Consider the following 12,526-nt stretch of genomic DNA (forward strand, 5'->3'; position numbering starts at 1 on the left):
ACTTCGATATCCAAAGAGCAGACAATAAAAATTGCTATTAATAATATTCTTTATTGACGACTTAACATTTCAGTACTAAATAAACTACTACTATATAATATTATTTTTTTTACATATCTATAATTCAAAAATTATACTCCCTTCGTCCCACTATAAGCGAGTCATTTATTTTTGGGATGTCCCACCATAACTGAGTCATTTCTATTTTGAGTAAAAAAATATTATCTTTCATCTCTATTATTTTATTCTCTCACCTACTGTATTCTCTCTTATCTCCTTGAATTTTTTCTCCCTTGTAATTTACTTTCACTTAACTTTTTAAATATCAATATTTTAAATCGTATGCCTAAATGAAGTGTCTCATTAATAGCATGATGGAAGGAGTACAAAATTCAATTGTTTAATAATACAGTTCAATATTAAAACGAAATTTTCTGATTTTATATGCTATAATTTTTTGACTATTATATACTCCGTCCGTATTCAAAAAAAAGAAACATTTGAAACGACACGGGTTTTAATGCACAATTGTTAAAGTAAGTGAAAAGATTTGGTAAAGTAAGAGAGAGGAAAAGAAAAATGAGTAAAGTAAGAGAGAGGAAGAGAAAAAGTAGTGATAGTAGAGTTAGTGGATTGTGGGGTCTGTGTACTAAAATAGAAAGATTCTAAAATTTCTATATTTAAGGAATGGTCTAAAATGGAAATAGTTGTTATTTAAAAAAAAGGAGAGAGTATATGTTATAGTAGTACTATATACATTTTTAAAATAATCAAAATTGAAAAGTGAACGAAGATTAGCTAACACTACAATTAAATCAACTAGTAGTGTAACTGAAAGAGCGACTAATTATTTCATATACTTTGTTTATGAAAATAATTAAAGTTTAAAAATAGATTAGCAAGAATAATGACTAATATCATAAATAATTAGTAATGTGTAGTGAAGAAGACTTTTGATTGGCAAAATATATGAAAAGTGTGGGTGTAAGAGCATCCCAACGCTACCAGGCCAGGCCGCAATTGGTGTCCGGCTCGGGCCTGACACGTTGTGGGGTGACAGGGACGAGAAGGTCCGGGGCCACCAGAGGGGCCTGAGGCTACGCCCGGTTGCGGTCCGGCTTGGCGTTGCGAGCTCCTAGGCCGCGCCCGGTTGCGGTTCGGCCGGCATGATGTACTCTCTATTAGCATGATAGGCTAGTTTTCGTACCTCGAAATTGATCACTATTTGCACAATATATTGAATATTTGCATGAGAAGATGTGTGTTTTGGCAGGAAAGGGAGCTTATGGTATGGATGCATTGTACAAAGGAACTTTTGGTGGAGTGATGCAAAAAGGAGGCAAATGTGCAAGAATTGGAAGAAAAAACGGAAGAAAGCCAAACTGCCCAAGCTGTCAGCTTGGCCAATCTGGACCCGAAGGGAAAATTGCATGAAGCCAATTAAGCACATTTACAAGACAACTCCCTTGTTGCTACGCGTGTCCACATTCGTCCCTAGGGGCATGAGTAGGCATGCACACGGGTCGAAACCGCCGGTTCTGGTTCATGAATCGGCGGTTCACGGTTCATCATCCCCATGAACCGAAACCGGCCCGCCAAGGGTCCCGGCGGTTCCGGTTCAAAAAACCCCATTTTTTTGCCTGAACCGCCGGTTCCGGGCCGGTTCGAACCGGCGGTTCGGCAATTCGTCAATTTGTTTTTGCATTTTTTTATTTGTTTATATATGAAATGTGCGTAAATAAAATTTAAAAAAAAAAACACGATAAAAGTTGCAATTTTATTGAGATTACAAGTTACATCAATTACTAATCACAAAATCTTGAGGTCTTGAAGCCTTAAACAAAAATTTAAATACAACGAGACTACTAGTCAACAACGAAGCTAATTACAAATTACAAAAAAGACTTAGAAGTTCTGAACAATAATTTTATAAGTATATATACTCTTAGTCGGCGAATGAGATCTTTCTACATAACTAAATTGAGGACTCCTTTAGCAATTTAACTTTAAATGTTGAGTTTAGTCTAACAATCAACAATTATAGTAGAATTGTCAAAAGTTTCCCGGATTTAGCCTTATACAGAAATCTATTTCATCGACTAGAGTATATACAAATACAATTATTTAATTGAATTTGCATATTTTTAAAGTAGAAACAAATGGGAAAAAAAGAAATAAAGGAAAAATGACTTGAACTCGACTTAAATTCAAAATTTAAGTTGAGGTGTATACGTATCCCAATTGCTCATTTGCATTAGGGAATCAAAGCCCACGTAGTTCTTTTACCTTACTTACCTATTTGGCTTGGCCGGTGGTTGACGGTTGGCCTACGATTCATCCCCGGTGAATTCTTCTTGTGATCCCTCCTGACGATCATCCCAATCATTTTCTTGTTCTCTAACGTCAGCTTTAGCCCAATCATCAAGTAACATCACGGCTTCCATATTATTCGTGGAGAGCTTACTTATTGATTCATCCAACACACGCGAGCCAACACTAAAAGTGGACTCGACGGCGACAGTGGAAGCCGGAATAGAAAAAATCTCCTTGGCCATTGACGCAAGTATGGGAAAATATTTCTCGTGTGTTCTCCACCAATCGAGGACGTCGATTTGGGCGGGAGGAGTAGGACCTTCATCACAAAAGGAAAAGAGTGAATCGAAATATAAATCTAACTCACTTACCGTACCTAAGGACCTTCCGTCGGTGCTGTAGCTGTATAGGTCGGCTAATTGGAATTGCGCGTCGGGGTCATTATAATCGGCTTGAAATGCTAAGCCAAAGTTATGTTGTTGAGTAGGGGGACGTCTTCTGACTTAGTGGGTACTGTTATACTTGGTTTCATATTCGGTGTAGAGAGCACGCAAGTTAAACTTGAAGGTTTGTTGGATAATTGACCGGTTCGGGAGGTTTATTTAAAATGTTTCTGAGAGGTCTACTCCGAATTCGTCACTGGTATCTGAAGCAGCATATTTAACCGAAGATTCGTGTGTACTTTTATGCTGGGTCGAGCTCTCAGGTCCAGATAATCCGCTAGATCACAAGGTCTAGGAACTCAAAGGATCCTGGAAGTCTCGGTCATCGGACACACAAACCCCCCTCGCTTTCAAAAACCCTAAACCAGCTATACTATGGATTAGTATAGGGAAGCTGGGGTCGATCCCACGAAGATGGGCACGTAAGAAAGCATTTAGAAGACTCTGGAAAAGTGAATGGCTGCTGCCACACAATTTTTGGTTGAGGTTTAACTATTACTAGACCTAAGAACGAAAATCAGACACTGGACCTAGGAAACTGAAAGCATCATGCTGATGCCGAACATTCTTATAACCACGAGATCTCAAACTAATTTCCTAGACCAAGTAAAGAACTTCCTAATATAGCGAGACAGAAAGCGAGTAAACAGTGGGGACCATTTTCCAGAAGCATAAAGTACGGAAGAAAAGCTGCAACTAACAAACTAAGAATTTAACTAACAATGACGTGCATCTCATTACTTGAATCAAACGCAAACATGAAGAAAACAGAGAACAAATCCAGATTCAAACAAAATATAAAAGTTCGGACGTCGGAAACTTGCAATTAGCCGGAAATAGAACAGATCTACATATACTAGACGGAATGAAACGAAAACACGAAAACCAGGCATCGACCACGACCAATTCTGTTTCCGATCCAGACGTCGGATGCTTAATCCACTCCGGATCCAAGCATTCCAAACCAAACAACCAACAAAATCAACTCCATAACTTCCGATTCAACAGATCTACCCCGATCAACACAAGCTTCCAACAATTCTACTCAAACTCAATAAACCAACGCGAGAAACAAACATCTAGTTCATCAACTACGTCAAACTTAAAACAATTTGCATCCATAATCAAAATCAACAACAGTAAAGTAAATACGGAAACTGAAAATGCATAGATAACGAGAATTCAACATAAAACAGGGCCGAGCTTCGAACAACGAAGCTCGGTGAAATTCACGACGACAAATAAAACGAAATCAAATAATTGTATCTTCGCCCTACACAAGGACGGTGTTACCCAACATCAAACAGCAAATGAAATGACCCGAGCCCCTACAAATTCCCGAACAGTCCCCCCAAGTGTGTGGAAGTGAGTGAGCTAAGAGAGCCAAGAGCAAAGTCCCCAAACAAAGGTCCCCCTTTTGTAGATTGTATGCTCTCTTCCTTATATAGGTGCGGGTTTGATCTTCTAGAAGCCTTCGCAGAAATCTCCATTCTGCCCTTCAGCTTCGTGATCTCCTCCGTCTAGTCATTTTTCTCAACAATGCTCACTTATTCGCCAGATTTCTTGGGTCATGCAATTGTCCTCACTTCTTCCTGGACCTGGCGAACTTTCTACACACCTAGCTTAAAAAGATGTGTTAGACCCCATAAATGCACGAATTCAACCCTTTAATCAATGCATGAAATTAGCCTTATCAAACTGCTCACACTTAAACCATACTTGTCCTCAAGTATAAAGACAAGAAAAGCAAATAAGGCGAATTTCAATGCATGATTATCCTATGACCAACTCTACAGATACAACAAAACCAAAAACTCCTAGACCTAGACACACTAACAAATTAACAAAGAGAAAATAACACTTAAAGAAAACAACACACAAAGGCATGAACTAGTTTCCATTTTTAGGCAGCCGTCCCCACAAGCTTAAGGTCTATCCGATTCATCTACAGTCTCCAAATCCTCCTTTTTCCTTCTTCTACCTAATCGGTCTGTCAGTTCGTCAAGATAGCCTATTGACTTCCCACTTGTTGGATTCACTCAATCACCCATTTCTCACCAGGGATGTTAGGATCGAATCCCTCTTAAGTCAACGTTATACCACTGATGCGTCGGGTTATGAGAGTTTCTCCTTCCCAGATTCCCCTTTTTTTTTCTTTCTGGGTCAGGGTACTATTGCTTCCTGCCCTTAGGATTTTTCTTCTATTCCCTCTCTTTGTTTTAATTTTTATATTTCCCCTGGACTTCGTCCAGCTTATACCTCCTTTTTTTATATTTTACTCCTCCCCTGGACTTCGTCCAGTTTATACCTCCTTTTTTTATATTTTACTCCTCCCCTGTACTTCGTCCAACTTATACCTCCATTTCCTGGACTTCGTCCAGCTTATACCTCCAGAACCAGACTTTATAGTGGGGCTTCACAGCTAGGTTATCTAAGGCATCTTCTATCGTCCTTACTTCATTCAAACCGATGTCAGTTTATTAAGGAAACAGACCTCAAAGTTGACATGCATCCTATCTTCAATAGCTCTAACTAAGAGAATCTTGCCTTATTATATTCACTAGCTCATGCGACACACATAAAGAAACTAAACCTAAAGACATCTAATCACATTAAAACACAACTGTACGACTCCCTCCCCCTCCCACTTCACTCAAGCTTGTCCCCAAGCTATCCTAGTGAAGGGGGGAAACAGGGAAGTACAAAACAGACTACCACGAAACACATAACAACAGACACTCACAAACAAAATAAACTTCTCACACTTAGACCGAGCAACGGGCTAAGTGGGAGAAAGCACAACAGACATAAACCAAAACATGCCCAAAAGAAACTCAAACTTCTCACACTTAGACCAAAAATTGGGCTAAGTGGGAGAAGAGACATATAGGCGCAGACAAATATATACAACACGCGACATGCTGGAAAAAACAAACACATAACACAAACAACAAGCAAACAAACATAATAATAAAACTGAAAGAAGATAAAAGAAAACTGAAAGTAAAGTTACTTGGTCAAGGGGGATTTCAATTCGTGGTTTGACCCCCTTGGGAGCCAAACTGGGGTGGTACGTAGGGTCGGGTCACTTTTGCTTTATTCCTGGCCGGCGACTCCGGCTTATCCTCCTCTTTCTCACTCGGTCTAGACACTGGCTTCTTAACTGTCAAGTGCTTCGACGCAGACGGGGCTATCAGGGGCTTGGAAACAGGTGGGGGCTGCTGGAGAGAAGAACTTCCCTGCCCTGGCGGCTTGGACACATTGCTGGGTCCAACGGCCAATTTCTTCGGGGACTCGGGAAATTTCTCCTTCAGCCACTTCGTCGTCATCATCATCAAGGTTACGGCCTCCGCCATTCGATCATTCTGCGCGGATGACCTCCCCGCCAGCTCAGTAAAACTGCCCCTAAGGGCCTAAATCTCGTCCCTGACATCTCCAAGCTCCTTCCGCATCAATCCCACTTCCTTTCTCATCTCGTCATACTCTACACTGGCCACAGTTTTGATAACATCCTGTTCTGGTTTCACTTGGGGTTCCATTCTGCCGACCTCATAAAAGCAAACATCCTTCCCATGCATGTAGAGCAACCCCTTGTTGAAGAAGTAGTCCACACTGAAGATCTCGGGCAGCTCGCACTTCACTACCTCCGGTGCAGATTTTGCTATCTTCATGATTGAGTTTCGCTGAAGGTAAGCACCGAGAAGGTGGCATGTGTAAACAAACACAGTCGAAGGGACCAGTCCCTGATGCTCATTTCATGTTCCTCTGTAAAGAGTCGGAAAGTAATTGAGTCTGCATCCAAATCAGTGGTGGTCTTCAGTCGAAAGGTGGAGAAAAATTCCTGGGCCAATGCTGCTAGTACCTCCGTGTCACTGTGCTTTAACAGCCAATCAAACCCTATTGCGCCGATGAACTAACAAAACTCCTCGTCGGAGTCTATCTCCTCCAACTCCTCCTGAACATATCGTTTCCCGGACTTTGCTAGCTTTCCAGAACCGCATCTCTCTTTGTACGTTGCCGTTCTCTTGGGATCCTCGAACTTCCCCATTGCTTCCAGTAATCCCTTCGTTATCCAGACTTCACCTGGCTCAAAATTCAGCACCTCCTCTGGTTCATCCAACGCTTCTTCTTTAGACTCGCTTCCTGGGGTAGGGCCAACTTGTTACTTGGCGAATGGAACTTGAGTAGGGGATGAGAGTGTTGCTTCAACAGAGTTGCCCTCTGTAGTCTGCTTGGACTTCTTGACCCGGGAAGTAGCAGCATGTTTGCCCTTCCTTTTCCGCTCGGCGGCGCTCTTCTATTTCATCCTCATCCCTGCTAGACCCAGAGACTATCTCCGCTCGTTCGCCCTCCATTCCCGGGGCTAGACATTCCCCCTCCGTGGGTAGAGTCAGACCTTCAATCTCGTCACTCAAGTTTCGCCGGGCCCTACGCCTGGCCGCTCTCTTGTCCACCGGTGAATCTGCGTTCGCCGGATTCTCCTCCAGATCAACTATCAACTTTAGCCCGCTCTCCATGGGCTCCGAAACTTCATCAGTAATGGGGGCCTCCGCCCCTTCAGACAAAATAGGGGTCGCCCCCTCAATGTAGACAGGGTTTCCCCCCAACCAACTAGGGCTTCACTGCCCACGATCCTTTCTGGGGTTTCCCCCTGAACAACTTTCTCAGAAATAATGTTGTGCACAGGGGAACAACCTTCAACGGGGGGCCATTGTGGATGCTCTTAGAGACTATTGTGAAATTTTTCTCCAATATTTAGTAGTCATGAGCCATGAGCTTTGACCATTGAAATAAATGAGATGAACTTTCTTAATGAGTTTAAAGATAAACTTATTTCGCCTAATTGAAAAGACAAAAGGGAGACATCATCAAAATAATTAATTTATTTTATGTTTTATTTAAAGACTGTCAGAAATGGAATTCCCTTTTAAACTTGCACTTAACAAACGAATCATCCAAGTCTAAAATGCATACTTTTTCATGGAAATGCAGCGGAAATATTACCACAACAGTAGTTTGTGCTCCGTTTATTTAATTCAACTTATTCTCACTCTCCCTTTATTCCCATTCCCTAATTTCCTTCCACTCTTTTTAACGCCTCAATTCAATCTCGTGTCTTCGATTCTCTCTCTAGACGCCTGCCTCTTCCCTCTCTATCTCTGATCGAATTGATTGTGCTCAGAAACCCTAGCGCCCGATTGACGCCATCACACCATGACTCTTGGCTCAGGAGGATCCAGTGTCGTGGGTATTTGTCCTTCCTTCTCGAAATTTATAGCTTCAATTCTCTTTATAGAGGGGCTGTATTTGCTTTGTGATTGGTACATGAATTATTTTTTTGTTTCTTTTTCTTTTTTGATTTCACCCTCAAAATTTATTGGCTAATGTGGAAAAAACTATTGGCTAATTTAGTGTTTTATGTGATGGAAAAACGCTTGTATTCAAGGGTTAACTGTTGAATCTTAAAGAAGATTTGTTCCTGCTAGTTCGATTATCGAAGGTTAATTTGGTGATTAACTATTGAAGAATTTAATGTTTTCCACCGAATGGTACATCTGATGCTGCTGGTGCATTTTTATGTAAAAAGAGGCGTTTCTTTGTTCAGATCACTTTTCATTTCATGTTTATTCGTTTTGTTTACTGTCCAGTTCTGTGACCTAACTACATGAGTTGATCTAAAAATACCATTAAGGGATGTTGCAAGATATTTTGAGTTCAGTTTTTTCCAATAGATTAATTTATTATCTTATGAAGGCTCAGTTATTTTACTTTCAAGTGGATGATCAAATAGGCTAGATTGTTTGGTCAATTTCTTTTGCCCGATTGATATATGTCGTTTCCAGCATGTTGGCCTTATTTATAATGTAAAACTGCAAAGTTATTTTTATGTATTTAGCAACTGTCCTAGATGATTTTATCTAATTTGATTTGTTATAGTTTGTTGCAAGTTGGTTTCCACTAACTTTCTTGTCATACTGTGCAAGCTATATATTGAATGCACGACATCAGTTGTGCATGAATGGGGGTACAATGAAATTTTGCTGCATAGTCTGAGTCCCTATGGCACTCTTCAATGATGACTTGCTGATTACTTCATGTAAAATCTCAATTGTTCTGCTTTTCTTTCAGTCCCTAGAAATTTCAGGTTGCTGGAAGAACTTGAACGTGGAGAGAAGGGAATTGGGGATGGTACTGTGAGCTATGGAATGGATGATGGTGATGATATTTACATGCGGTCATGGACAGGAACCATCATAGGTCCACACAATGTAAGTATTCTCTATTTATCTGTATGTTCACAGGTTGTGTAGTTACAAAGTTTTAATGGGCATCTATATGGTATTATCTTAATATTTGTGCTTCTGTGCATGCCTTCGACTAAGTTTTAAATTTTGTATTTGTTCATACTTTTCACTTCTATACCTTGTAATATTTCTTACTTCCATATACTTTTCCCCCATGTCGATTTTTTAAGTTATTCAGTGCTGTGCTGTGTATCACAACAATTGCTCTCAAATGCCACCATGCACTGCAGGCTTTGTTTTGGTTCCTTAAAAACTGAAGATAATTATTAACTTGTCACGATATTGATGTTGACGTTGTTTAGTTCCTAAAGAACTTTATACTTTAGGGATGTCTATGTTGATGACACTGTCAATGTTCCTTGGCATGAATTTGTATTTTAGAATGTACGGCACCTGCATCTTTAGTGGAACTGTGAACATTTGCTTTGATCATTTGTCTTCCGAACTGTACATCAGTAAGTGTTCCGTTCTACTTTTTTTTCAGTCTGTACATGAAGGGCGTATATATCAGCTGAAGTTATTCTGTGACAAAGATTATCCAGAGAAGCCTCCCAATGTTCGTTTTCATTCTCGGGTTAACATGACTTGTGTAAACCATGAAACTGGCGTGGTATGAACTTATTTCTATATTGAACATTTACTTTTTTAAGTAATTTTTGTATTTGTATTTTCAGCTATTGAAAGTAATTTAAATCTAATACTCCTTGTGTTACTCGCACTTTTTTTTTATTTCGGCTCGTCCCAAACTGCTTACAATATTTCTATTAAGAAATAGGGTATTTAATTAATATATTAGAGTTAATTAAGTGTTCCCTTATTAAGTAATTTTACATTACACTTAAAATACTAATTTAATTACACTAAAAATCAATCCTAAATTTACGACCTAAAATGAAAAGTGTGAGTAACATGGGATGGATGGAGTACTATATTTTCTCCCTTTTGTGCTATATACTTTGAATAACTATTAATGCATTAGAAAATCTGATATTGCTCTGTATATACAATCCGGGTCAATATTTATTAATTCAATTGACTCCTCTCTCCCTACCTCTCAACTGCCTTAAATTGATAAGGAACAATCCACTTCACATGCAGTGCACCTTCATATAATAAAGTCTTGATATAATATTAACCTTTTCAATGCTGAACAATTCACTTTTTCTCTCAAATTTAACTCGATGAAATATGTTTATACTTGTTACCTGAGTCCTGTGAGACTCTGTTTTTCCCCTTAGATGATTCATGATTGTTTGTGTTGCTTAGTAAGTTTATATATCAAGGAAGGCAACAATGAGTCAATTGTAATAGTAGAATTAAAATAGAAAACACCCACCATGCTTTTATAGATTTTCTGGTCAACTTCCATGTATGATTCTATAAAAAAAGTTCGAATAATTTCCTTGTTTATTTCATTTTCAGACTTGCATATCTTCAATTCTCTTGACAATGAAACAAATGAAATTGACTATTTAAACCTTGTCAATCTACTGGTTTTCCATATTAATTGTTTAATGCATTTACCAAACACACCACAGGTTAAGCTGATGTTAAGGGTGATTTTTTAGGGATGGTAGCTACTTTCATGTATTGCATTTGAATATATTTCCCAACCAATTTCTTGCTATTGGTAATGATGTTGAGGGTTAAGAGATGAGTCAAGATGACTGATATCCAATTCTATCCTTATGTCTTATGATATTTTGTTTCTTGACTAGAATAAGATATGCATATGAAATAATCTGAGATGTGTATGGCTTTTAGGTGGAACCAAAGAAGTTTTCGCTCCTATCAAATTGGCAGCGTGAGTACACAATGGAAGATATACTGACACAGCTGAAAAAAGAGATGACAGCGACTCACAACCGTAAGCTGGTCCAGCCTCCGGAAGGAACCTATTTCTAGTATAAAGATGTAAAGGTCTTAATCGACCGCAGTCATAGTTAATATTGTTTGAGAATGCTCCCGTCCTATCAAGTCTCTTGGGCCGTTTGCTGTTGTACTTATTGTGTACTATGTTGCTGGGATGTTTGGTTGATGGGATTTCATTTGTGTGACAATCATTTAGAACCATATCAAAATTGGCTTAATACATTCATATGTTACTTATAGAATATTATGCTAGTTTTATTTGACTGAATAGATTTTGAGTTTTATGCAATGATGTGTTATGGGTTTTGTTATGGTCCCTGTTGTTTCGTTTACATAGAATTAGTTATGTAGGCTTTCGTAAATAATGTGTATATACATGTTTACTTAACTATTCTGTGTTCACAAGAATGGGTTTTAATAAATCTTTTGAATAATCTGTAAAGAGTGATGAAAAAGTTGTGTCAGCTCATCGGAGTTCGCTTTGGGAGCCATGTTTATGATGTCAAGCACGGGCTTCATGGTGGGTTGGCGCAGTCAGTCCCGCCAGGCGGGCTCACTTGGACTCGTTCGATTGATTACCTTCTCTACTTTTTGACAATCGAATACCTTACTGATTAGAGGTGTTTGGTTGTAGGATTGATTGTCTTCTCTGCTAAACATGCTGTTCCATAAACACTTTTCTTCCGCCTTGTTCTTGTTGAATGAAGGACTGGAGCTTAACTTATTTAGCATCATTCCCAGAACAATAATAATAGCTGTGCTTCTGCAGTGAAAAGCAGCTATTATATATGAGGGATAAAGAATTCGATGAAAGCTTATGCATGTTCTAATATGGAAATTGTGATGTGATGTTCCTATAAATAACTTGATGATTCCCAACTATTTGATCAGTTATATTCTATCCTATGTGTTTAGAAAGCTATCTCAATTAATACTGCATAAAAGTGTGTCTTCACTTGACTAGTTTGTTGTAGTCATCCTTTTTAACAGATTTAACATTTATACTTTCTTCCTTCTCCAAAGAAATGTATGCAAGGCCGCGGCAAATGACACCGAACTTGGATTGCTGGTAGTGAGCATTTGTTTGATAGTCGTCCAGCCCTCCGGCCAGTTTTACCCAGAACATCCAAAGTAACTTATGTCGAAATCGAATATTATGGATCCCCATGAGATAGAGTAGCAACATGCAAGTGGGCGTGAAGTAAGGCCATCCTCATGCAATATTTACCACTACAATTACATGACCTCCAAAAGACAAAAATATCATCTGGTCCCTAAATATATCTTCATGATCTTTTTAGGACAAATTCAATGTGCAAGAATGTATTCGGATATGTTGCTGTCAAAATTGAAAACCCACATGCCTTCGGAAATGGATTGTTTTAGCTTTGAGGTTAAATTTACTTAGGGCTACCATGTGACATCACATCCATTCAATACTAAATTTGTACTATCATCTTCCGCCACATTTGCTTCTCTATTTCTAAATACTAGAAGTACTATAAACTCATCTTTTTTCTAGTTGAAATTTTCTACTCTTGAGAAAGAAAAGGAAATCGCGACGGACTAATGAATAGATAAGAGTATGCATTT

At 39.0% G+C, this 12,526-nt stretch overlaps 1 protein-coding gene across 1 annotated transcript; it reads left to right on the forward strand.

Annotated features, from left to right (window-relative positions):
- The first annotated feature begins 7,737 nt into the window (after positions 1 to 7,737).
- Positions 7,738 to 11,222, forward strand: LOC121795539 (ubiquitin-conjugating enzyme E2 variant 1D). The gene is made up of 4 exons (XM_042194084.1): positions 7,738 to 8,004; positions 8,886 to 9,025; positions 9,546 to 9,671; positions 10,826 to 11,222. The coding sequence occupies exons 1-4, from the start codon at positions 7,971 to 7,973 to the stop codon at positions 10,964 to 10,966; spliced, it is 441 nt and encodes a 146-aa protein (XP_042050018.1). The 5' UTR covers positions 7,738 to 7,970; the 3' UTR covers positions 10,967 to 11,222.
- The last annotated feature ends 1,304 nt before the right edge of the window (positions 11,223 to 12,526 follow it).

Source organism: Salvia splendens, chromosome 3 (genome assembly GCF_004379255.2).
Source record: "Salvia splendens isolate huo1 chromosome 3, SspV2, whole genome shotgun sequence".
Taxonomy (NCBI): domain Eukaryota; kingdom Viridiplantae; phylum Streptophyta; class Magnoliopsida; order Lamiales; family Lamiaceae; genus Salvia; species Salvia splendens.

What these genes read in the sequence shown, in the direction of transcription:
- LOC121795539 (XM_042194084.1), top strand. Translation starts at nt 7,971, where the DNA reads ATGACTCTTGGCTCAGGAGGATCCAGTGTCGTGG. An exon ending in CCATCATAGGTCCACACAAT is followed by an intron (nt 9,026 to 9,545) that starts GTAAGTATTCTC and finishes CTTTTTTTTCAG; the next exon opens with TCTGTACATGAAGGGCGTAT. An exon ending in TAAACCATGAAACTGGCGTG is followed by an intron (nt 9,672 to 10,825) that starts GTATGAACTTAT and finishes TATGGCTTTTAG; the next exon opens with GTGGAACCAAAGAAGTTTTC.